The 22,291-nt window shown below is 31.7% G+C and overlaps 4 protein-coding genes across 5 annotated transcripts; 2 read left to right on the top strand and 2 right to left on the bottom strand.

Annotated features, from left to right (window-relative positions):
• Positions 1-3,475: 3,475 nt before the first annotated feature.
• Positions 3,476-10,845, bottom strand: LOC105770990 (pentatricopeptide repeat-containing protein At1g71460, chloroplastic). The gene is made up of 2 exons (XM_012592374.2): positions 10,700-10,845; positions 3,476-6,570 (listed from the first exon to the last, which is right to left on the bottom strand). Exon 2 carries the CDS (start codon positions 5,767-5,769, stop codon positions 3,700-3,702), a length of 2,070 nt encoding a protein of 689 aa, XP_012447828.1. The 5' UTR covers positions 5,770-6,570; positions 10,700-10,845; the 3' UTR covers positions 3,476-3,699.
• On the bottom strand, positions 7,430-10,850 carry LOC105769975 (pentatricopeptide repeat-containing protein At1g06270). Of its 2 annotated transcripts, XR_008196127.1 has the most exons (3): positions 10,700-10,850; positions 7,913-9,125; positions 7,430-7,817 (listed from the first exon to the last, which is right to left on the bottom strand). XR_008196127.1 is itself a non-coding variant. In XM_012590969.2 (2 exons), exon 2 carries the CDS (start codon positions 9,081-9,083, stop codon positions 8,052-8,054), a length of 1,032 nt encoding a protein of 343 aa, XP_012446423.1. In that variant the 5' UTR covers positions 9,084-9,125; positions 9,467-9,559; the 3' UTR covers positions 7,430-8,051. The 2 variants fall into 2 exon arrangements, 1 of the variants encoding a protein (XP_012446423.1); XM_012590969.2 differs by lacking the exon at positions 10,700-10,850 and adding an exon at positions 9,467-9,559 and having other exon boundaries at positions 7,430-9,125.
• A 4,914-nt stretch (positions 10,851-15,764) lies between these two features.
• Positions 15,765-18,510, top strand: LOC105770101 (uncharacterized). The gene is made up of 3 exons (XM_012591156.2): positions 15,765-16,258; positions 17,792-18,052; positions 18,149-18,510. The coding sequence occupies exons 1-3, from the start codon at positions 15,845-15,847 to the stop codon at positions 18,335-18,337; spliced, it is 864 nt and encodes a 287-aa protein (XP_012446610.1). The 5' UTR covers positions 15,765-15,844; the 3' UTR covers positions 18,338-18,510.
• A 148-nt stretch (positions 18,511-18,658) lies between these two features.
• Positions 18,659-20,358, top strand: LOC105770102 (ethylene-responsive transcription factor ERF020). The gene has a single exon (XM_012591157.2). The coding sequence runs from the start codon at positions 19,714-19,716 to the stop codon at positions 20,155-20,157; it is 444 nt and encodes a 147-aa protein (XP_012446611.1). The 5' UTR covers positions 18,659-19,713; the 3' UTR covers positions 20,158-20,358.
• Positions 20,359-22,291: the final 1,933 nt, after the last annotated feature.

Raw genomic sequence — 22,291 nt, 5'->3', positions numbered from 1 at the left:
TCAATTATGATATATATTGTTCATTTTTGTATTTATTTGCATAAAGGAAAAGGGAGATTTTAAATAATATTGTAATTAATTATAAATCCAAAATTATTTTAATTATAATATAAATTATTATTAATATATTTAAGTATTTTACTGAATTAGTGACACTATCAACTGGGTCACTAACTCAACAATGAATTTACTAAAAGCCTCTCATTTTCAATAAGTAATAGATATTATTTTGAGGGCAACTTTATCTTTTTAAAAATTTATTACAAAAAATTCCAATTTATTTTTACATGATCGAATGCTGTATACCATCTATTTTCCAAGATAAGAGAGGTAGTTGTAAGTTAAAAGCATGGAACACGTGTTTTCCTTTTTTGTTGTTTTGTCCAAGCGTGATCTTCCTGCCTGGATCCATTTTCAAAGGTTTTCTTTCCTTGTCTCACTTTGTACTTTCTTCTTAGGTATCAATGCTTTTTTACTCTTTTTTTGGAACCATTCTTCCACTTCAATATATACCCATAGCTTTTTTGACATATTTTACTGAAAATTTTAAAATAAAAAAGAAAGGTACCCATTCACCTACCTTGTTACACCACACCCAAATCTCCGTCATGTTTGTTTGTTTGTTTGTTGGTAAAAATAAAGAGTGCTGGGTTTGTATCAAAATCTTGGTGTTAAAATGAAAGGAAACTCCCTTCAAAAGAGAAAAAGGCAAGCTTGATGGTGAAAGAGGTTATGAAATAACACAATAAAAATATTGTATGTACATGGCATCCTAATCATACCAATATAATTGTCTTAACATGAATAATTTATTTATCTTTTCATTTCCAAACTTTTAACTTCAATAGATTGGATGGTCCAGATTCCAACCCTAAACTTACTTCACACAAATCACTACATTTAACTTTCTTCCTTTTTATTGTCAACAAATTTATTGCATTCATTCAACTTTTTGTTCCAATATTTTGAACCATTGCACACAATGAAACCAAAGATTAGATTGACCTTTGTTTTTTTTGTTGTAAAAAATAAATAAAAATGATTGTCCACTCCACTTCTCTTGTACCGACAAACAAACAATAAAATAAGGATTTGCTGAATACAAATAAATAAATAAAGAAGCAGTAGTCGTTCAATGAACACAGAGCAAACACCGACACTTTGCTGTTGAGTAGCATAAAATATGTGGGCATTCCATGCTTTTGCTTTTGATGAATTAGTGTCCTCCTTCATTGGAAAAGAGAAGATGACTGACATCTCTTCTGTTGAATTTTAATTAAGAAAATTGGGATGGATTAAGGAATAATCGGAGAGGAAAACAGCTGCATGCCAATCACCACAACCAGCAGGGTTACATTACATGACCTAGTTACGGCCAAGTGCACTGCCAATCACCACTCGCCACGTGCTAACTCTACAAATCTCATGGATTTTGTGGGACCATGTTGAAGCTGACGTGTCAGATTCCTTTATTTTAGGTTCCAAATTGGATTTGTTTATTTAAGGATTCTTTTCGGGGTCTGATATTTTTTAGAGTTAGATTCTGGTGTATTATATTCTATGCATGTTTTCTTTTTAAAAAACTAAGTTTGTGTATATAATATGATACTTAAATTATTTGAAAACGTAATCTTTAAATAATTGATTGGATGAACTCCAATATCAACATAATTATGATTATGCCACTATATTTATAAATAATATAATTTAAAATTTTGGTTTTTATTACCCATGTTTAAATTTCATCCTAAGTCATTTTTCTGTTTATTTTGGGTTTAATAGGCTTTACATAAAAATATAAAAACAAAAATATTTTCAGCAACATTAGTTCGTGACATCACCCGGTCAAGTTATAATTCTATAGAATGAAAAGTATGTTTTCATGTCATTTATAGGTTCAAATTTAGTTTTTTTTTTATTATCAATTGGGCTACTTCAATCGATAATCTCAATTAAGTTTGATATTTAGAATATTCAAGTTCAAGTTATTCATATTATAGAACTATTATATCAAATCAACACGATTTATGACTTAGACCTCGTTTGATAATCCATAGAAAAATTTATTTCTTTGATTAATGTTTTGAGTGGATTAAATTTTAAACGATCGATAACAAATATAAAAATATTTGATATAATTTTTAATGAAAATACTGAAAAGATAAATAAAAGGTGGCTTGTTGCTTAATAAGAATTCATATTCAGTCAATTTATACCTTTTTTTTCTCTTTTACACTATGTATTGTCATTTAAATTAATCATTTTATTATTAATTTGGATTTTGTTAAGAATATTTACTTCTTAGTTTTATGAATTTTTATATTTAACACTTTAATTATTACAAAATATTTTTATATTCAAATTCAACTTACGAGTGAAAATATGAAATAAAAATTTTCAAAATTTAACATTTACATCATCAAAAATTTATTTATATTGGGTACTTAATTTTCAATTATTTACTAAATAATTTTTACAATTCAAGTTAAATACTTATTATATGGAACTTATCAATCAAAATTTTAATCAAATTTAATTTGAATTTTATGTTTGGAATAATGAATATTATCTATAAATAAAGGCTTAACAAAACATTTGGTACTTTAACTTGACATTTCTTTTCCTAATTTGCTATCTAGGCTTTTTTTTGTCCAATTTGATTCTTGAACTTGACTTTTTTTCCCTAATTTGTGGATTCTAATCTTTTTTTCAATTTGGTACCTAAACTTGTCAAATGTTATACAAATTGCTCCAATATACTAATAATGTTTTTCTATGAGGTAGCAAAAATAATTAATGTATGATTGACATGTGACAAATGACATGATTTTTCTTTTTTTGTATTTTAAATGTTCAATTACTTTTAGTTTTATTTATTTTATTTTTAATTTAACATAATGAATTTCTTTCTACTTCAATATCAAATTTGTTAACTATAGCTCAAAGTACAATTTTTAACACGAATTTCCTCAAATACCAACAATATTTTTGTGGAATTAAGTGCTTTATGAAAACCATGCCATGTTTTAAGCTTACAATCCTTCTTAAATCATTCCTACCATTAATAGTTGAAGTAATCTTACCCCTAATGAAAAGTAAATTTTGAGCATATTGTTTGGCAAAATAAAGGAATTCCAAAAAAATTGTAATCATTTTTGCCATTAAATTCATAGTATTCGTCACATGTCAGTTATACATTAGCTATTTCTATCCCCTCATAAAAACTAACATCGTTAGTGTTTTTGGGGTAACTTGTATAACATTTGACAAATTTAAGCATCAAATTGGACCAAAGAAAAAGCTTAGGTATCAAATTAGAAAGAAAGAAAAAAGTCAAGTTAACTTAGTACCAAATTAGGAAAGAATGTCAAGTTTAGGTACCAAATTGATAAAAAAAAAGCATAGGTACCAAATTATGAAAAATCCACATACCTTATGTCATATTAAGCCACAAATAAATATAGAAATGACTATCTTTTTAAAAATTTAAAAAGAGTAGACTTGTCATTTCTCATCTATATATGAAAATCCGAAAACTCACATCCAATCCAATCAATTTGACGATAAAAGACAATAACTCGAGCCTAGAATAAATTTAAAATCATGCGAAAACTGAATTGACTTGATCAAGATTAATCTGACTCTCCAAATTGTGAGGTGTAATTGAAACTTAAACTCGACAAGGCTGTTTTTTTTATCTTATGATGTTAGAGATTTCATCTGGATGAATCTTTCAGCCTCCTCAAAGCGACCCGACATATTAAGAAGCTCGATCATGATACAATAATGCTCTTCGGATACCTTGACTTTATATTTACGAGTCATTACACTGAATATTTGGCAAGCCTCATCAACAAATCCAGCCTTTCTGCAAATCGATAATACCACTTTGAAAGTGAAATGGTTTGGAGTGAAACCATCAGATATCATTTGATGAAAAAGACTGATTGCCCCTTCACAAAGATCATTATATCCATGAGCCTCTATAATGGCAGTCCATGTCATAGAACCCTTAACGCGGACTGCATCAAATACTAACTTTGCATTGCTCATTAACCCACAAGCACCGTACATCTTAACCATCTCTGCTGAAACGGAAGGAATCGACTCGAAATCTTTCTTCAAGACTTGTCCATGAATCTCCTTCCCAAGCTTTATAGCTTTAAGCTCACCGCAAATGTTCAACATCCTTGCCATTACCACTGAGTCCGGCCTGTGTTTCGACAACTGCATTGACCTAAACACACCGATTGCTTCAGGTAAACATCCACTCTCTGCATATGACTCAATCATGGCCGTCCATGAAATTACATTCCTTGCCTCTAAACCATTAAACAACTTCAAAGAATAATCTAAAACACCACACTTTGAGTACATAATCATCAGGGAAGTAACAATAGATACATTGGGAAAGAAACAATTCTTTACAGCATACGCATGAATCTCCATCCCATGATTGAGAGCCCTCAATTGGGCACAAACAGGAAGAACTGTGGCGACCGTGACAACATCGGGCTTAAACCCTTCCTGCTGCATCCATACAACCGATCTCAAAGCCTGCTCAAGCCTCCCATTCGATATGTATCCCGACATCAAAGCGGTCCAAGAAATCGCATTCCTTTCTCCAGAACAATAGAAAACTTGCCTGCCCGATTCCATATCACCACACTTGCTGTACATATCAATTAAGCCAGACTGAATAGACAACTGCTTCGAATAACTCTTCGTCTTAACCACATAAGCATGGACCTCCTGGCCTACTTTCCGAGCCCAAACTTCCCCAATCACTGGAAGTATCGTAGTGAGTATAACAGAATTGGGATATATACCTTCACTTATCATCCATCTAGCATAATTCAAAGCTTCCCTTTGCATCCTATTATGTGCAAAACCAGCAATCACCGCCCCCCACAAAATAATATCTCTCTCAGGGATTTCCTCAAACACGCGGTGAGCGAGCTTAATCTTTCCGCATTTAAAATATAAGTCGATCAAACCAGTCCTAAGCATAGAACTATTAATGAAACCGTATTTAATCAAAAGGGCATGAGCCTTTAAACCTTGTCTAAATGCTGATGCACCGGCGAAGCTCTTAAGAACAGTAGAGAAAGTGTACTCGTTCAAATTTACCGCCAATGACCTCATTTCGGAAAACGTAGAAAGCACATCCAAATACCGTTTTCTACCCGATACAACACTACCTCTAAGCAAAGCATTCCAGGAATAAGCGTTGTTGCTAGTACATTCATCGAACACCCTTTGGGCATCTTCAATGGAACCACAAGAAGTGTACATATGGGCAAGTTTGGCACGTAGGAACTCGTTGTTTTCGAGACCATTGGTCCGAATATGAGCGTGGATTTGCCTTCCATGGGTTAAGGATTTTAAACGAACGCAAGAAGCAAGGAGGGAAGAGAAGGTGGTGGGATTTACAGGGATGCCTTGTTGGTCAACGTAGTCTAAAATGGCGAGGGCTTCTTTGAGCTTGTTTTGTCTAGCGAATGCTTGAATGTCTTTGTAAATGGCCTGTGGGTTCTTGGAGTGGAGAGGTAAAGAGGGGGAAGATGGAGCTTTCTGAAAGAAGGGCAATGAAGGCGGGTTCCTTCTTCTTTTGCGGGGAAATTTTGTTGGTTTTTTGGGAGGTTTGGGTGGGGATCTTGCGGAGCCTTGGATTCTGCAGAATTGCTTTGTTTTATAAAAGAGAGGATTTGGAGAAGAAGGCTGAAGACTGAATGGAAGGGAGTGTGATTGGAATTGGATGATTTCCATGGCTTCTTTCAGAGTGCTGGAGTGGAGGAGACTAAGAGCCCCAAGTTTTCAACTTCATTTCGAATAATTCATTTATCCTTTTAATTATATTTTCATAATAAAAACAATTTTCATTTTAGATATTAATTTATTCTTTCTTAATATTTTCTTTTTCTTCAATTTTTGATAAATCAAGCATAGACTTCTTTATTCAAAAAGAAAATGTATGATTCTAATTTTTTATGTAAATCTTTTCAAAATTTATTTCTAATAAATTATAGTGTTCTTTAATCCAATAAATCTTTTTTTTTAAATTTGCTAAAAATTAAAATATAAAAGAAAATGATACCTACAGATTACACAAGTACAATTATTTGTGAAAAGTAACTAGCTAAATTACTTCTACAGTTCTACACTAGCACAAGCATATACATGTGCCTCAAAACTCAAATGTTGAACTAAAAGGCAACCCATTCCCAGTTCGAAAAATATTTTAAAAATTATACTAATATTTATATACTTCCATATTTCAATTTTAAAAATTAAATGGTTTGCCCATGTTTCCTTAACAAACCAATATTCACATGTAATTTTAAATATTATTAAAAAACACAACACTTATAATGAAACACAAAAACAGTGTAATAAATACTAAAATTTAAACACAATTAACATGTCACATTTAATACACGTACCTATACAAGTTTATGAAAAAAAAAAAAAAAAACCCCTAGACATGATATGCATATACGGACTATCAGGTTCTACTGGTATGCAATCCATCAAGAGCAGCTTTCTTGCCAAAATATAAAACATCTGCCCCTAGAGAAGCTCTCAAGTGCAAAAGACATAAACAAACATAAAAAACATAACTGAAATTGATGGAACAAAAGTATATATAAGCAAAATGATAAATGAAGTAAAAATGTGCATCAAATATAGGTAAAATCTACAGCAGATGAGAACTTTTTAATGAGCATGAGATAAATTCATCTTCTCCATCAACATTCAAGGTTTACAGAAAGTTGCCAATGATCATAGTGAATGGCGGTTTCACTATCTTAGGTGCGTGAGCCTTACCAATGTTCCAAGGAGTATGGTCTGGAAAACACAGAACATTGGGAGATAAAACGATAAAGAGTGATTGCTGATCTAACATGAACAGAAGTACAAGATCTTGATGAAATTGCATTTGCGGATTGACTGATCAAGTTCTCAATATTGGCTATATAAAATTGTAAAACTTATCTTGCAAATTGACTGACAAAAATTTGCAGACAGGATGGAAGATGAGTTCAGATCTACCTATTCTAGTTTTCTAGTTAAGTCAACATGTGATAAACCAACAATGAGAAACACAAACTTGTTTGGCTGTAAGCAAGAACAAAGGCAGCAGATATCAACTTGAGTTAGCAATTGTATAAAACAAAAACCACAAAGAACCAGCAAGCAGCTGTCAACATATGTAAAGCATAAGAGGGGGGGAAAAGAACTTTTGATTCCTCAAATCGGGTGGCAAAAAGAGAGAAACTAAGGGATCAAATACTCTGCTGGGAAACCAACTTGATCTTTAAAAAGTAAATACTAAATTTCCTAGGGACACATAAAGAGTCTAAGACACAAATTCAAAACGAGTCACCATGCAAATTGAACAAAAACTTGCCTCAATGAAGATAACTAATTCCTTACCAACCACATTACGAGACTGTGAATTGCTTACCAAATAGGAAAATGAACATAAAAAGATATAGTAGCACCATGTCAATTATCTCAATCTTTACTAACCATAACAAGAGAATCACATTGCAGCAGCAACATTTAAAACAATGTTTCAAGAAAAGTATGCAGACCATGGCACATAGCTCTGCTGTCAACACCAAAGACATACCACCCGAGTGAGACCTTGGAGCCACCTTCTAGATGATATCTATGCACCAGTCCTGCAACACAGTGCCATGATTGCATATAGGACTGACATTCACCTTGACATATACAGGTTAAGGGAATGAACAACCTATCAGTCCTTGTTTAGTTGATATAGTCTTTGTTGGGTTTCAACAGTTCTTCACCTACAAGGGTTGATGAATTACCAAAGCCAAGCTGAACATAGGTTAACCAAATCAAACGACTTGAAATAACATGCCAATGGATATTTGACACTAACCTGCAATTTTTTCCACTACTGTAGGACTATATCCAAGGGATATTTCTATCCTTGATCTTTGAATCCACATTAGCCATCACGACAATGACTGATTTTCTTCACTTAGGTGACTCATGCAGAGCTAAAAGCAGCGAAGAGCCTAAGACCCCAATTCTGAAAATCTTTCCCTTACTAAATAGGCAAGTTTCAACTCATTGACTCTAACTAAGCCCTCAACAACCTTTTGCCGGACCCTAATATATGGTATAAAGCCCCTCTCAGTCATTGCTACAACTACCTTTCCAGCCAAAACATATTCACAACATTCCAAGCATCCTTCAACAACTAGCTCATAGCTCTCAAAGCCAACAGGGATACCTTTCCTCTCCAAGAATTCAATCAACTCAACAGCTTTCCATATCTCTCTATTTGCCCGCAAAGTTGCCACAACTTTTTTCACTGTTCCCTGCCTTGGTGTCAATCTAGCTTTTTGCACCATTTGCTTCACTAACTCTATTGCATCACCGGTCCTTCTAAATGTGCACATTGCAGTAATTAAACCAGCAAAACTCTCCAGATCAGGAGGGCAGCCAGCTCCGCTCATACCCTTCAAGATTTTAGCTGCCTCCTCCAACTGATCAACAGCACAAAGAGAAGATATAAGGTAATTACATGTCATGGAGTCAGGGCAAAACCCAATGTCTTGCATCTCCAGAAGGCTGTCTGACACCGGCTGTGAATGGCCACGGAAGTTAAGCCACGCTTCAGATAGGAGGAGTTTTATTTGGGGAGCAGGGAGACAGCCAGAACGAAGAGTGCATTGTAGCACGGCAAGTGAAAGAGGGATTGGGTCGGGACTCTGAAGGGTGTAGGAAAGAAGAAGATCATACACAATCCGGGGGCGGGAGCGAGGCCGAATAGATTTAAAAGATTGTAAGATTTCATCAATGGTCTGGGTTCTAAGCGTCAAAGATAAGGTAGAAAGGAATGAAAAAGGATTCTGAATCCGCCTCGATTTTTCTAAGGCAACAAGAATGTTGGGGAGTTGTTCATAGGTTTTGGCCTCAAGAGCTGCTTTCACAGTTTCTTCCACAGCGTTAAGTGAAGAGACTGAGTGAACTAAGACAAACTGAGAAAGACATGGATACAGATTGAAGAGAGATTTGCAGAGCTTTGTTGGTCTAATGGCCATTTGCAGTCTTACAAAATATTAATTTGCATAAGAATGAGCAACCTGGAACACAATTAATCATTAAAAAAGTTAACAGAACTATTAAATGGCAAGAACAAGAAAATTGAGTAGTTAAATAAATTCAAGCTTCATTTGCAAAACTTCGTTGGTCTAGTGGCCATTTCCAGGCTTAGAAAGTAGAAACTGTCAATTTACTTAAGAATGAGCAACATGGAATACAATTAATCACGCAAAAACAGTGCAGCACAACTATTAAATGTTGTAAACCCTAATTTGCTACGATTAAGGACTTAAACATTATGATTTGATTCAATCTTAATTGTACAACGAAAATTAGAGAGAAAAACAGGAATCAAAGAGAGGAAGATAGCATGGAAAGGAACCTGTTTGATGGAATCGGCGATACCATTGCTAGGAAGGGTGCGGAGCCCATATTAGGGGCAGGCGAGGCTTTGTCCCAAATAGGAACATTATTATTAAGCTTTTAAAATCTTTGGAAATTTTAAGTAAGGCTCCTAAAATTTTTAAAAAATTTTATTAAGCTCCTAAGAATTTTAGAAAATTTAAATTAAACCCCAAAAATGTTTGAAAACTGTCATTAAACACTACAAAGTTCTGCAAATTTTAATTAAATTCTCAAAAGTCTTGAAACATTTTAATTAAATCCTCAAAACTTAATGTAAAGACTTACCATTGTCGAGCAAAATACAAACCCCGCGACAAAGTTTGTTTTTATTTGTATTGCTAATTTAAATATATATAGTTATTGTTGTAAATAATATAAATTGTTATGGATATCCATAGAGATAAATCATTCTTTTTATCTAAGATAAATAAATATTTATATTTTCTATTTAATATTTATCACTATGTTTTCATTTATCTGTTTATTAAACCTGATCATGGGCCGAGTCGGGTTTGGATAGAATTTTAGGTCCACTTTCTAAGCTCGGGCCCAATCTGGACCAAAAAACAGACCTAAAATTCTGTCCAAGCCCAACCTGAACTTTATATACTAAACCCGAGCTGCCCATATTAAATTTTTTTAGATTATTTTATTATATAAAACTATTTTAAAAAATATAATTGCAATGGAAGAATTCCAAACACTTTTGAGGAAAAAGAGGTTGGTGTTTTCGTATCTACTTCGATGCTCATGAGTTAATTATTAATAAAAGAAATATTTTCAGATTGCTAACCAAAAATATCAAGTTTTTGCTCAGATTTATACGCCATTAAAGTATAGGATCTCAACACTGTTTTCATCCTCAACAACAAAAAGAGTAAACAAAAGAATATCCCTTGTAAAGTAATAAAAGAACAAAGAAAAGCTTTAACCGCATAATTTCCAAATAAATAACTCAGTGCAGACAGAAAAAGGAACAATGTAAAAATTGCTAATTAAGTTCCTCGGTTTTCTCCGCAACCAAACAGAGGTTAAAGTAACAATAGTTACATGAAAAATAAGAAATAAATTTATCATTAAATGTGCACAACAGATTAGAAAAAAAAATGAAGGTAAGGCCAATATTAGTTCTCTCGAGCTTATCATTGAAATGCCTCCATTTACCAAAAGAAAATCAAAATTAATGAAAAAGAAGGATTTTGAAATTCACCTGCTCTGAAACGTGAGTTGAAAGTGAGACGTCTTAAAACTTGAAACGTTTCAGAAAGAAATGGCAAGCTTGCTCGCTCGATCCGTATTAAAATTATAAAGTCACCAGCGGGTATGTGGTGGATTGGTGGTGGCCGGTGGGTGTTGGAGTGGAGAAGGAAAAGTTATTTTGTTAGGAATTTAGAAATTAGCGGTTAGGGATTAGAAATTGGGGGAGTCGGCCGAAGAGGGAAAGAAAAGAAAGGGTAGGCAGGATTCGGGCCGGGTCGAATTTGAATTAAAATTTTCTTACTCCACAATACATTCGACTCGTTTTTTTTATTTATCTAAATTTATTTATTAGATCTATATTTTTATCTAAATATTTTTATTTTCGGATCTCCCTATAATCAAGTCTATTGTTTATATATAAATTTATTCCCTTATTTATATTTGAATTTGTAAAGCTTTACCATTTTCTTTTACCCAACATGCTCCATTGTATACGTATGAGTTAAGTTTGAATATGGTAATAATTGAGGTAAATGAGATTATCTTTTCTTTTATCACCACAAATTGATACCATAGGCTTACTGTATCATTATTTTATTCCTATTGAAATTTATTTTAAATATATATTGCTTAGATTAAATATCATCATACACAATTTTGACCTTAATATTTACACTTGATTATTAATGTTTACGTCAATTACGCATTGTTTTTTTTATTAATATGGAGGTCTTAAGTCTTTAAGACTTGGGTTTAAGTCTCACTATGCACATTTGTGATATATTAGTCTCCATTTAATTTTGTGCGATTATTCTCGATTTTTGGCCTATCATGTTTTAACATGCCATAATTTATTTCATACAATATTATAAAAAATTGAAAATTGAAAATTAACAATTTAAGCAATTTAATTTTAAATCTATTTGACAACAAATATCCAAATCTTAATATCAATGAAAAAAAGTAGATAATAGAGAATACATCCATTCAATTTACATTTTAATTTGTATTTATTTGATATTGTATTATCTTTTAAAATGCAATTTAAATTAATTGTTTTATTATTATTTTGAATATTATTTAAAAGTTATTTCTTTTAGTTTTATAATATTTTTATATTTAACACTTTTAAGTTAACTTTGACCATATATTTATTTTATTCAAATTAAATTTATTGGTATATTTATATCTTTCAAGCAATATATTTATACTAATCTTATCTGTGTGATAAACAATATCAGGTACATAAATTAACACTATATTTATACTAATTTCAAAGAATATATTTATACTAAAATGAGTTTTAAAGATTTGGAGCTATTTTAGGGTTTCTTCAACCAAGTTTAAAAGATAAAGAAACTAAAATGGGTTTAAAAGATAAAGAATTGTAGAATGGAAGATGTTAGAAATGGGAAGAGAGAATATGTTCTAACGTGTGAGAGTAGATTTTTTTTTTTATTAATTACAATATAAAAGTTTTATTTATCTTTTCAATTTTTTTTACCTTAAAAAATAAAAGGGAAATTTTTATGTAAGTCCCTCTAGTCTGTACATTTAGTTTTTCCTCTGGTTTTATGGTGCCACGTGGCCCTTCAAATTCTGACAGAAATTAATATCGTCAACTACAGGTACGACGATAAAAAAGTTCAAGTATTAAATTAGACAAATTAAAAATGCAAGTACCACGTTTACAATTATGTCAAATTACAAGAGATTTTATGTTATTATCCCAGATTAAAAAAATTAAGAGGTACAAAAAACGACAAACAAACTAATGGAAAGAAATTGGAGATGGATAATCAATTATGGAAGAGAGTGACAATCATGTTGTAAATAAGGCAGACGAGAATGAGGGTTTGCAAATGTTGTAATTGTTGTAGTTGTTTTGTTCCTTCCTTACAAGCATCTTTGTTAATTTGAGTATTGGGAAGTAGGGGTGAGTATTCGATCGAGCCGAGTCGAATCGAGTTAAAAAAATTCGAGTTGACGAATCATATTTGAACAACCAAACTCAATTTAAATTTTTTTCGAATCGAATTGAATCGAGTGAAAAAATTTCGAGTTAAGTCGAGTCGAGCTAACGAATTATATTATTTATACTCAATGTTGCGTTTACATGGACAGATTATTTAACTAGTAGATGAAGTGCAAGATTATTTGAATAAACAATATAATTGTTTTACCTTTTAACTTAATGAGTAAATATTTATCAAAACAACGTAATATTGCCTTTTAACTTAATAGTTTTGACTTTTAACTTTAGAAAAGGTAAACGTTTATTAAAACGACGTAGTTTGACATTTTCTTATTCGAATTTGCGGATAACTCGAATTGTGTAATTCATATTCGAGTTAAACAAAAAAACTTATTTTTTTTATTCGAGTTGATCTGAATAACTTGATTAACTCAAATAACTCCAACTATTTAATTCAAATTTTGAATTTTTATTAAGTTTTTCGAATCGAATTGAGAAGTTTTTCTTGATTCTTGTCCTATGTATAAAAAAGCAAAGAAAGCTTGCAAAATAAGCTCAAAAAAATTGGTTTAAAAAACGTGCTTACAAAATAAACTCAAAAAATTGAGAAGAGCTAAAGTTTAAAAAAAGTGCTTACCAAATAAAATAAAATAAATTGAGAAAAGTTGAAGTTTGAGCTAAAGTTTAAAAATCGTGCCTTTTGATAAGACAAACTTAGGTGAATAAGATTGTAAGAGAGTGCGCGAGAATACTTGTATGCTTTATTACAATGTTCTTTTATGTATAAGAATGAGGTGGGGCGGCTCTTTTTCTAGTTTCTACCCTTACATTCAACGGCCCATATTCACACGATTTATTGAAATTAATTTTAACTTAAAATATCCTAATTAGATGGGTTTAGCTATAGTAAGTAAGGCAACAAGAAGCCAGCCCCTCCTTGGGTGCAAAATGAGCTACCTCCGCTACCTTTTAGGTTTTGTATGGGTACCCGTGTTGGCATAACAGTTACTCTAACCCTATTGTTTGAGCCTAGCCCAATTGGTGGTTAAAACGGACCTTACGATATGAGAACCTTAGTTTATGATGGAATGTTGGGTTGACTAAGTGCCTAAAGGTGGATGTTATTATTGAAATCATGAAAGTAAATTAAGATCTTGAATATAAATTTATCGAGAAATATAGACATGGGAATGATTAGCTAAAATAGAAAGACGTAATTCAAGTAAAATTAATTTCACTTTCAAATAGTGAAGTTTTTAGACCAATAGTCCAATTATTTAAAAGTATAAAGCCAAGAAGATACAAACTAACAATCCGGTGAAAACAAGCTAAGAAAAATAAAATTTAAAGATATTAACCACTACTTGTATTGTAATATAAAGATTTTTGTAAAGTTATAGCATTGATTATTAAATGATATAATATTTTTTGTCGTGAATGTAATAATCTTTAGATACTTTATTAGTCGGTAGTTCATGAAAATTTTGACATGTGTCTATTGGTGGTTATAGTTTGTTATATAAATCACTATAGAATAAATTTATATTAAAATTCTTAAAAGATTTAGAATGCTAGAATGATATAACAATTCTTAGTAAATTATTCAATACGTTCGTAATTATTTATATTAATTGAAATAATTTGTACATACATTGTAAATTGTCTCAGTGTATAATAGTTGAGGAAGATTATAAAATGATCCGAGATTCTTATATATATATTTGTATAGAATGATCTTGATTAGAGTTAGTTATAATTATTATAGAAACTTTTCGAAAAAAATTACAAAGTAGAAAATTATTTAAAGAAATGATTTGAGATAATAAAAAAACCTTAAAAAATAAAAATTTGTCCCGACTTACGGATAAAGCACTTAACATATGAAATCCTCGTATATAAATTAAGATATCTTGAAAAGACCTTAAAGATTCAATATGAATCAAACATATCAATTAAGTACTTCAATGGTTACAAAATCACTAGATATGAATAAAAACAATGTATCATCTTTAAAAAATGATAAAAATATTTTAACTCCAAAACACCATATCTTAGTTGGTCTATAAGTACCATATTATAATGCTTTTATCTCAAAAGTATTTTTTTGTCCCGAAAGTGCTTTTGTATTATTTTCCCCTTAATTGAATTTTTGTTTCGTTGGGTCTTTCTAGTAAGGCTTTTAATGAGTACATGTGCATTCTTTTTCTTTCGCTAATTTTTTAGAGTATTTTATTTTAATAAAATTTTAACGAGGCACATCGAAGGAGAACATTATAGAAGTTTTTATTATAAGGTCCATTAGTATAAGAAATTTATATACTTTAACATTTTAAAAGTAAACTTTTATATTATTTATACTTGTTATGTTTATAAATATAGACTTTAAAAATATCTTAAAATATCTCATTGGTTAATAAATAATATATGCTTTTCTTTTTTTATTTTATTAATAAATCACTTTTTTTAATTTTATAACAATTTATTATTTATTATTTTCATTTTAAAAGATGGTTCAGAGGAGTTCGTTCACAAATTCATGTGGGCAATTTAGGATTTCTATTTGATGTTCATTTTTTTATGTTTTTATTTTAATTTTAAGTAATGTATTTAAAGGAGTATAATATCTACATTCATACGGATCATAGATATTAAAATTTATAATTATAATTATTTTAAATAAAATATTTTATTTTAATTTATAATTAAATAATAATTTTGTTGTGAATTTTAGCTCAATTTAAAATTAAGTATAGAAATTAATCACATTTTATTAAGAAAATAACCCTACTCAAATAAATTACAACAATTTAACTTTTATCCCTCAAATTTTAGAAGTGAAGCTCGATTAGTTAAGATGAAGAACTCACATTTTTCTGCATTGAAAATAATACTGATGCCAATTGAGTTAAGACTCCATCGACAAATTATTAAAATAGCTTGATGTATATAAATATTAATAGGAATGTATTATTTTGTTAAAAAAAAATCGTGGATCATAATAAATAATTAAAAAGAAAAGGTGAGAAAATAAAAGTTGTGGTGGACATAAAGACATACACAAACCATAGTTTGGTGTATTCCTCGGAAAGTTTATCCACTCAAATTCTGTGGCCATGCAATGCAGTCCGTTGCCTTCCCCCTCTTCACTCTCTCCCTCTTCTCTTATTCACTCCTCTTCCAATGGCCACCGCTTTCCACCACCACTACAATTTCACGCCCACTCCCATCCTCCGCCGTCGCCGGCCTCCCCCATCTCCATCCCCCATTACCCTCCACCTCAACGCCCCTCTTTCTACTACCTTCAGCTTCCCCACTAAACAATGCAGCAGCAGCAGCAGCAGTAGGATCACTTGCAAAGCGACGGAAATGTCTTCTGTGAGCGAAGAATCAGCGGCGTCGGACGGCGGCGCTGGTGATAATTGGGTGCCGGTGGTGCCGCTTGCGGCGCTTCCGAAAGGAGAACGGCGTGTGATCATACAAGACGGGGAAACCATACTGTTGCTTTGGTATAAGGATGAGGTTTTCGCAATCGAGAATCGTTCGCCCGCTGAAGGCGCTTACACTGAGGGCTTGCTCAACGCCAAGCTTACCCAGGTCTTTTTTTTTTCTCCCCTCATTACTTGTGTAATCTTCAAAATTCAAATGCTTCCAAATTTTGCAAAATTCAAGTTTTGGGTTAAGTCATATAGAATTCAAGTACTAAAAAAAACATTGGGTTGAAATTAAAGGGATTGGAACACCACACTGCAACTGGTTTTAAGGAGATAGGAAAAATTATCACAGAATTTAAGCTTATAGGAAAGATTTTTCTCTTTCCTTTTAGTACAATGGGATAGTATAATCTTATAGTTTTGATATGCAAACACTGGAATTATTAACTAAACTCTGAATTCGGTTGGATGGATCTGCAAATGTGTGCAAACCGAAAGAAAGAAGCTCCAGATGAATTCATGCGGGAAAGAGATATTACTCCATTCTCCATGCAGGTTGTTATTAATTGCCTATGAGTTCATACAGTAAAGGGATAGTAAGCACCTTCAAAACAGCCACTCCCTAGTCAGGTTTCAAGATGATGGACCGAAATCCGCAGTCCAAACTTAATTCGATACCGAAATAAATAACCCAAAGCTTTTATCTATACAGTTAGTGAAAAATGATCTTTGAGAGAATTCTATGTCATTAGTTTCATGCTCTGGTCTGGTGTGCAATGTGCATTTGTCTTCTCTCCTGTCCAAATCCTTATGGTTGAACGAAGTTTACAACAAACTCAGACAAATCTTTCATATTGAAAGAATATTTGCATTATTGGCATGGTGGGAAAAGCCAATCCAAAGTCCATTTGCTTTGGTAATCACTGATTCATAGGTAAAGTTGTCTATAGGAAGTGAAGTTACTTCTCTTTTGCTTGCTAAGGCTGTGAAGTGGGAGGAAGAATGCACCGCTTTTGTATGTGGTTTGCCGTATTTTCAGGTTGTTGACATTTGTTATGACCAATCAAGTTAAGAGACATCAGCAAGTGGAAAATTGAGACAACTTGAGAAGCTATATGATGATAAAGAAGCTAAGCCTTTTTGTTTATACTGTTTCTAAGAACAAATAGAAAATTATAACCTTTTTCTATTGTCTCTTATCCTCCTGCATGTCTTCTCTAGATCTCATTTTTCCATCTTCCCTACATAACGAAGCAATTTGATGGTGATAATCATCTTCACTTTGTAGAGGTGGTAGTTGGTTCGAGTCTTCAAACTACTGAGGATTTCATGACTATGCGAGGCACTGGCCCTGGTTAGGTCTTACCAATGCCATTTGTCATTTGATAAATACCTGCACTGGTATCAACTCATAGACTATTTTTTTCAGGACTTGCGAGTTCTCAAGCCCTGAAATCCTTAACCTATATTCTTGTACTTCCAAGGTCTGTCTTGGCATGCAAATAATTATCTAATAATCAAACTCCTTTGGCTATTGATCTGTGTGAACTAGCCTGGTGTTTATTTAGTTGTTTTCGTTTCATGAACAGAGTTTAGCTGCTGTAAATACCCATCCGGTACTTTTTACCTGCTAAGGACTCTAAGAATGATGAAAGTAAAATGTCTGATTGTACTTTTTCTTTTTATGGTTTTACAGGATGGTTGTATAGTTTGTCCAACAACTGATAGCACGTTTGATCTTCGGACTGGAGTCATCAAGGAATGGTATCCAAAAAACCCAGTGTTGCGAGCCCTTACACCTGCTTTGAGGGCACTATATGTTTACCCTGTTAAAACAGATGGCGAAAATATTTATATCAGCATGCAAGGTGGTGTAAAATCCGATGCAGCTGCGGAGATTGTCTTTAGTGGAAAAGCTCAACCGGGGATAACCGCTAGTGATGTCAATGTGGACGAGGTAACACACTGCTGTCATTTATGAAGCATAATAATCGAGACTCTTAGAACCAAGAAATTGACTTGTTTGATAATCTTTGCATATGTTGTTCTTTAGGTGAGAATGGTAATCGATGAGGACTCGGAGGGGTTTGGTTTCACAGGAAAGAATGAACTTATAAATGGGAAGGCAGCTATCATTGGTTTCCTGCTGTTGCTGGATTTTGAGCTTTTGACAGGTAAAGGTCTTTTAAAGGGAACAGGCTTCTTGGACTTCATATATGCTGCTTCCAACGCCTTCAATTAGATTTACGATTTCATTCACATGGGGTAACTTGTCTTGTTTTATTCTGAAATACTTTTTTACAAGTTAAAACTCTTGAATCCTGTGGATATATGTATATTTATCTAGCATTCATTGTTTGATAATCCCTAATCAACGTGTACAATAAATCTATGTTGCTCCCGACTTTTGACGTACTTCTGAGGATCTTCTTCCATATACATGAAAAGCTCGCATCTGTACCCGACATTCTATATTACATGAACTTTTTTTAGAAAATCCTGATCAATACTCGATGTTTAATACTCACACTCGAATAATATAGTAGCAAAATACTAATTTCATGAAACTAACAGCCTTTAGATTATGATTAACGAAGGTTTCAAAGTGTATAATTATGTCACCCTTTTCTTATATTCTATTCGCTGTCAATATCATTTAGGTAGTGTTTAACCGCATATTGTGTTGGTGCATGAAGATAAAAATAAATTTATGAGATATTAGCAATGCTTTAAATATTAACAAAAACTTTAAGGTGTGTAATTATGTTTTTTTTGTTTAAGTTCTAGAATTATAAGTAAATGAACTTTGAGAAAATAATGAAAATCCAATGACAATCGATTCATTAAATACTGAACAAATTTTATTTCTATGTTTTTTTCAAATCACAAATAGATGTTTATTGAGATAATGTTAAAAGGTGGAAATGATGATGTATTCCATCATGAATGGATTTAGATAAATATCCTTACATACACAGTAAGTATAAAATGTATGATTGGAGATTGGTAGGGCAATGGAGTAGCAGAAGTTGGGCCATAATGGGATTAAGCACATGGTGAAATTGGAGATGGGACCTTTTTGCCATAACAGATTGTTATAGTGCTTCACCAATTTGGAAGAGGAGTGATTGAGCACTATACAGTATACACTATGTATTTCCATTACATATTTCATTTATTGTCAATTTTATAAATTACTCTCCGATGTTTCAATAGTATTTATTTCCAATATATATTTTAAATGTTTATATAGAAAAATAAATAAATTAAACCTTTTTATTTTGAATTGGACAATAAAATGATTTATTATGTAATTATTTTGAAATAAAATTGTTTTTTTATTTATTTATACCTGAATGCGACTACTGTGATAAGTCAAAAACTTGTTTGTAGTAGATTGCCATAAACTCTGATAAGCAAAGGCAGGCACCGTCCACTTTGTGTGCTCCCTTTTCACTTTTGACTTCTTCTTCTATTTCAATCTAATCTTCCATTTTTTACTAATTAATTAATTGCCTTTGACTTTGTACCTTTCTTCAACCTATATAACCTCTTCTTTCCCTCCCCATTTCTCAATTTTCTTCCACCTCCGTTAACCCTTTTTGTTCTTTTGAAATAATGAGTGCCGACGGCAGCAGCGCAGATCAAAGGAAATACAAGGGAGTGCGTCGCCGGAGATGGGGGAAATGGGTGACTGAAATCAGAGTTCCAGGCACCGAAGGACGTCTTTGGTTAGGCTCGTATTCAACCCCGGAAGCCGCCGCCGTCGCCCATGACATTGCTTTCTACTGTCTACGCCGGCCATCTTCCTTGACGGCTCTCAACTTCCCTTCCATGTTACCTCCACATGTTAACTCGAACATGTCGCCCAAGTCCGTACAGAAAGCGGCGTCGGATGCTGGCATGGCAGTGGACGCCCAGATGATTCTGGTGGACAGCCCCATGAACGATGAAATCAAGGCAAATACAAACGATGGCAGTAGTTGTGGTGGTGGCTCCTGGGAAAGAAGCGAAGGAAGAGAAAGGGAGACTTTGAGCATATCCATTGAAGATTATCTTTAGACGACGTCAGTTCATGGATTGAGCTTAGCATAGGACCGCCCATGCTGTGTGTTTTTTGTTGTCGATGGATCGTATCCGATTAATATAGTTTAGGCAATAGTATATATATATATATATATATATATATATATATGGGTGAATGGAATATTTCTAGTTAAACCTCTTTATATTTTATAAAATTTTAAATTAGTATCGATAAAATTACATTTTATTATCATAAAATTATATAATTTAATTTTAACTCAAGAAAATTTCTAGCTACGCCTATATGAATGTATAATACGTGATGCATACAATTATATATTAAATTACAACAATATGTATCAATATCGGAACAAAATGACACATACAATAATGCTTACCTTATCAATTAGTTCAAATATTTTTTATAAAAAAATCGATTCTAATGAAAATAAATTTTATTTATTTATCAAAAAAATATTTCTGTTCAAATTATATTTGACATAGTATTTAATAATGTTCATAATAATTTTCTTTTACTCACATTATATTTGGAAACTATAAATTAAACTAATAATTATAATTTACACATAATTTTTCTAAAACTTTTATAATTATAATTTTACTAGATCTTAACTCAATTGTATAAAAAATAAAACAACAAATATTGTTCTAAACTTAATATTAATTTTTTATATTAAGGGTAAACTACACCCATGGTCACTTTTGTTTACCTTAGGTTACATTTCAGTCACTTATGTTTGAAATGTTACGTTTTAATCACTTATGTTATCGTGTTGTAACATTTTAGTCACTTAGCCGTTAATTGTCGTGAATGGTGTAATGGTAAGCTGACGTGGCACATTAAATCATCATTTCAAACAAAAACTTTAGGTTAAATTATACAATTGGTCCCCATAATTTTTCGTTTTGAGCAAATTAATTCTTTTATGTTCTTTTAACTTTCTTTCTTTTTTTTTCTTTTTTCTTTTTCCATTCTCTTCTGCTTCTCCCTCTGTCTTTCTACCTTCTTTATTTCTTTTAACATACCAGAAAGTCGAATTGGTAGTGAAGAAAGAAGCGTGGTATGGGTTTATGGGTTTTGGTTATAAGCAAATGATGACAGTCGACTTCCTACTTCTTTTTTAATTGCCAATTCGACTTCCTAATATGTTAAAAGAAATGGGAAAGGTATGAAATCAGAGGGAGAAACAAAAAAAAAATGGAAAAAAAGAGGAAAGTTTAAAGAACATAAAAGAAAAAAATTAAATTACTTAAAACGAAAAAAATATGGGGATCAATTGTATAATTTAACCTAAAATTTTGTTTGAAATTATGATTTAACGTACACGTCACCACTGCTACAACATTAACGACGATAAATGGCTCAGTGACTAAAATGTTACAACATGATAACGTAAATGACTAAAACGTAACATTTCAAACATAAGTGACTAAAACGTAACCTAAGGTAAACAAAAGTGATAATGGGTGTAGTTTACCCTTATATTAAAAAATACATCTATATGACAGAATTTAAACTTAACTTCACCATTTTAATTTTAAGTAAAGTACCATTTAATTTTTATTTTTATAAATTAATTACATAAAATAGTTTTTTTTCAATTTCAAATAAAAACTTTACTTATCTAGATATTTTAATTGAGAAGGAAATATTGACAGGTCAAGTGGTCAAGCTAAAATGTGAAACCTTTGGATATCAAAACCCAATTCATCGGTTGACTCTATCCAAGTTTTGACTGAAAATTAAATTGACCAAACTTAATAACTTTGCTTTCCCTATGGCCGACATACTTTCCCATAATTACATGATTTCCATTTTCACACACTAATATATGATTTTATCACCCAGAACATTTTATTTTTAAATTTATATTATTCTATACGTGTTCGGTCTTTACATTTATAATTTAGTATTTAAAGACGATATAAAATTATTAAAAACAAAAATACTATTATAATAATATTAATTATAATTAAAAATAATAATTAATTTATAATTTTATAATTAAGTCGGTGATTCAATTAACAACATACTCTAATATAATACATATAGAATTAATTTATGATGATACATAAAAGCTCAAATTCAATTTGAGTACGAGTTAATAATAATTTTTAAGTCTACATTTTTTTACATGTCCAATTTTAA

Source organism: Gossypium raimondii, chromosome 5 (genome assembly GCF_025698545.1).
Source record: "Gossypium raimondii isolate GPD5lz chromosome 5, ASM2569854v1, whole genome shotgun sequence".
NCBI classification, from domain to species: Eukaryota; Viridiplantae; Streptophyta; class Magnoliopsida; order Malvales; family Malvaceae; genus Gossypium; species Gossypium raimondii.
This window is presented reverse-complemented; position numbering and strand designations above follow the sequence as displayed.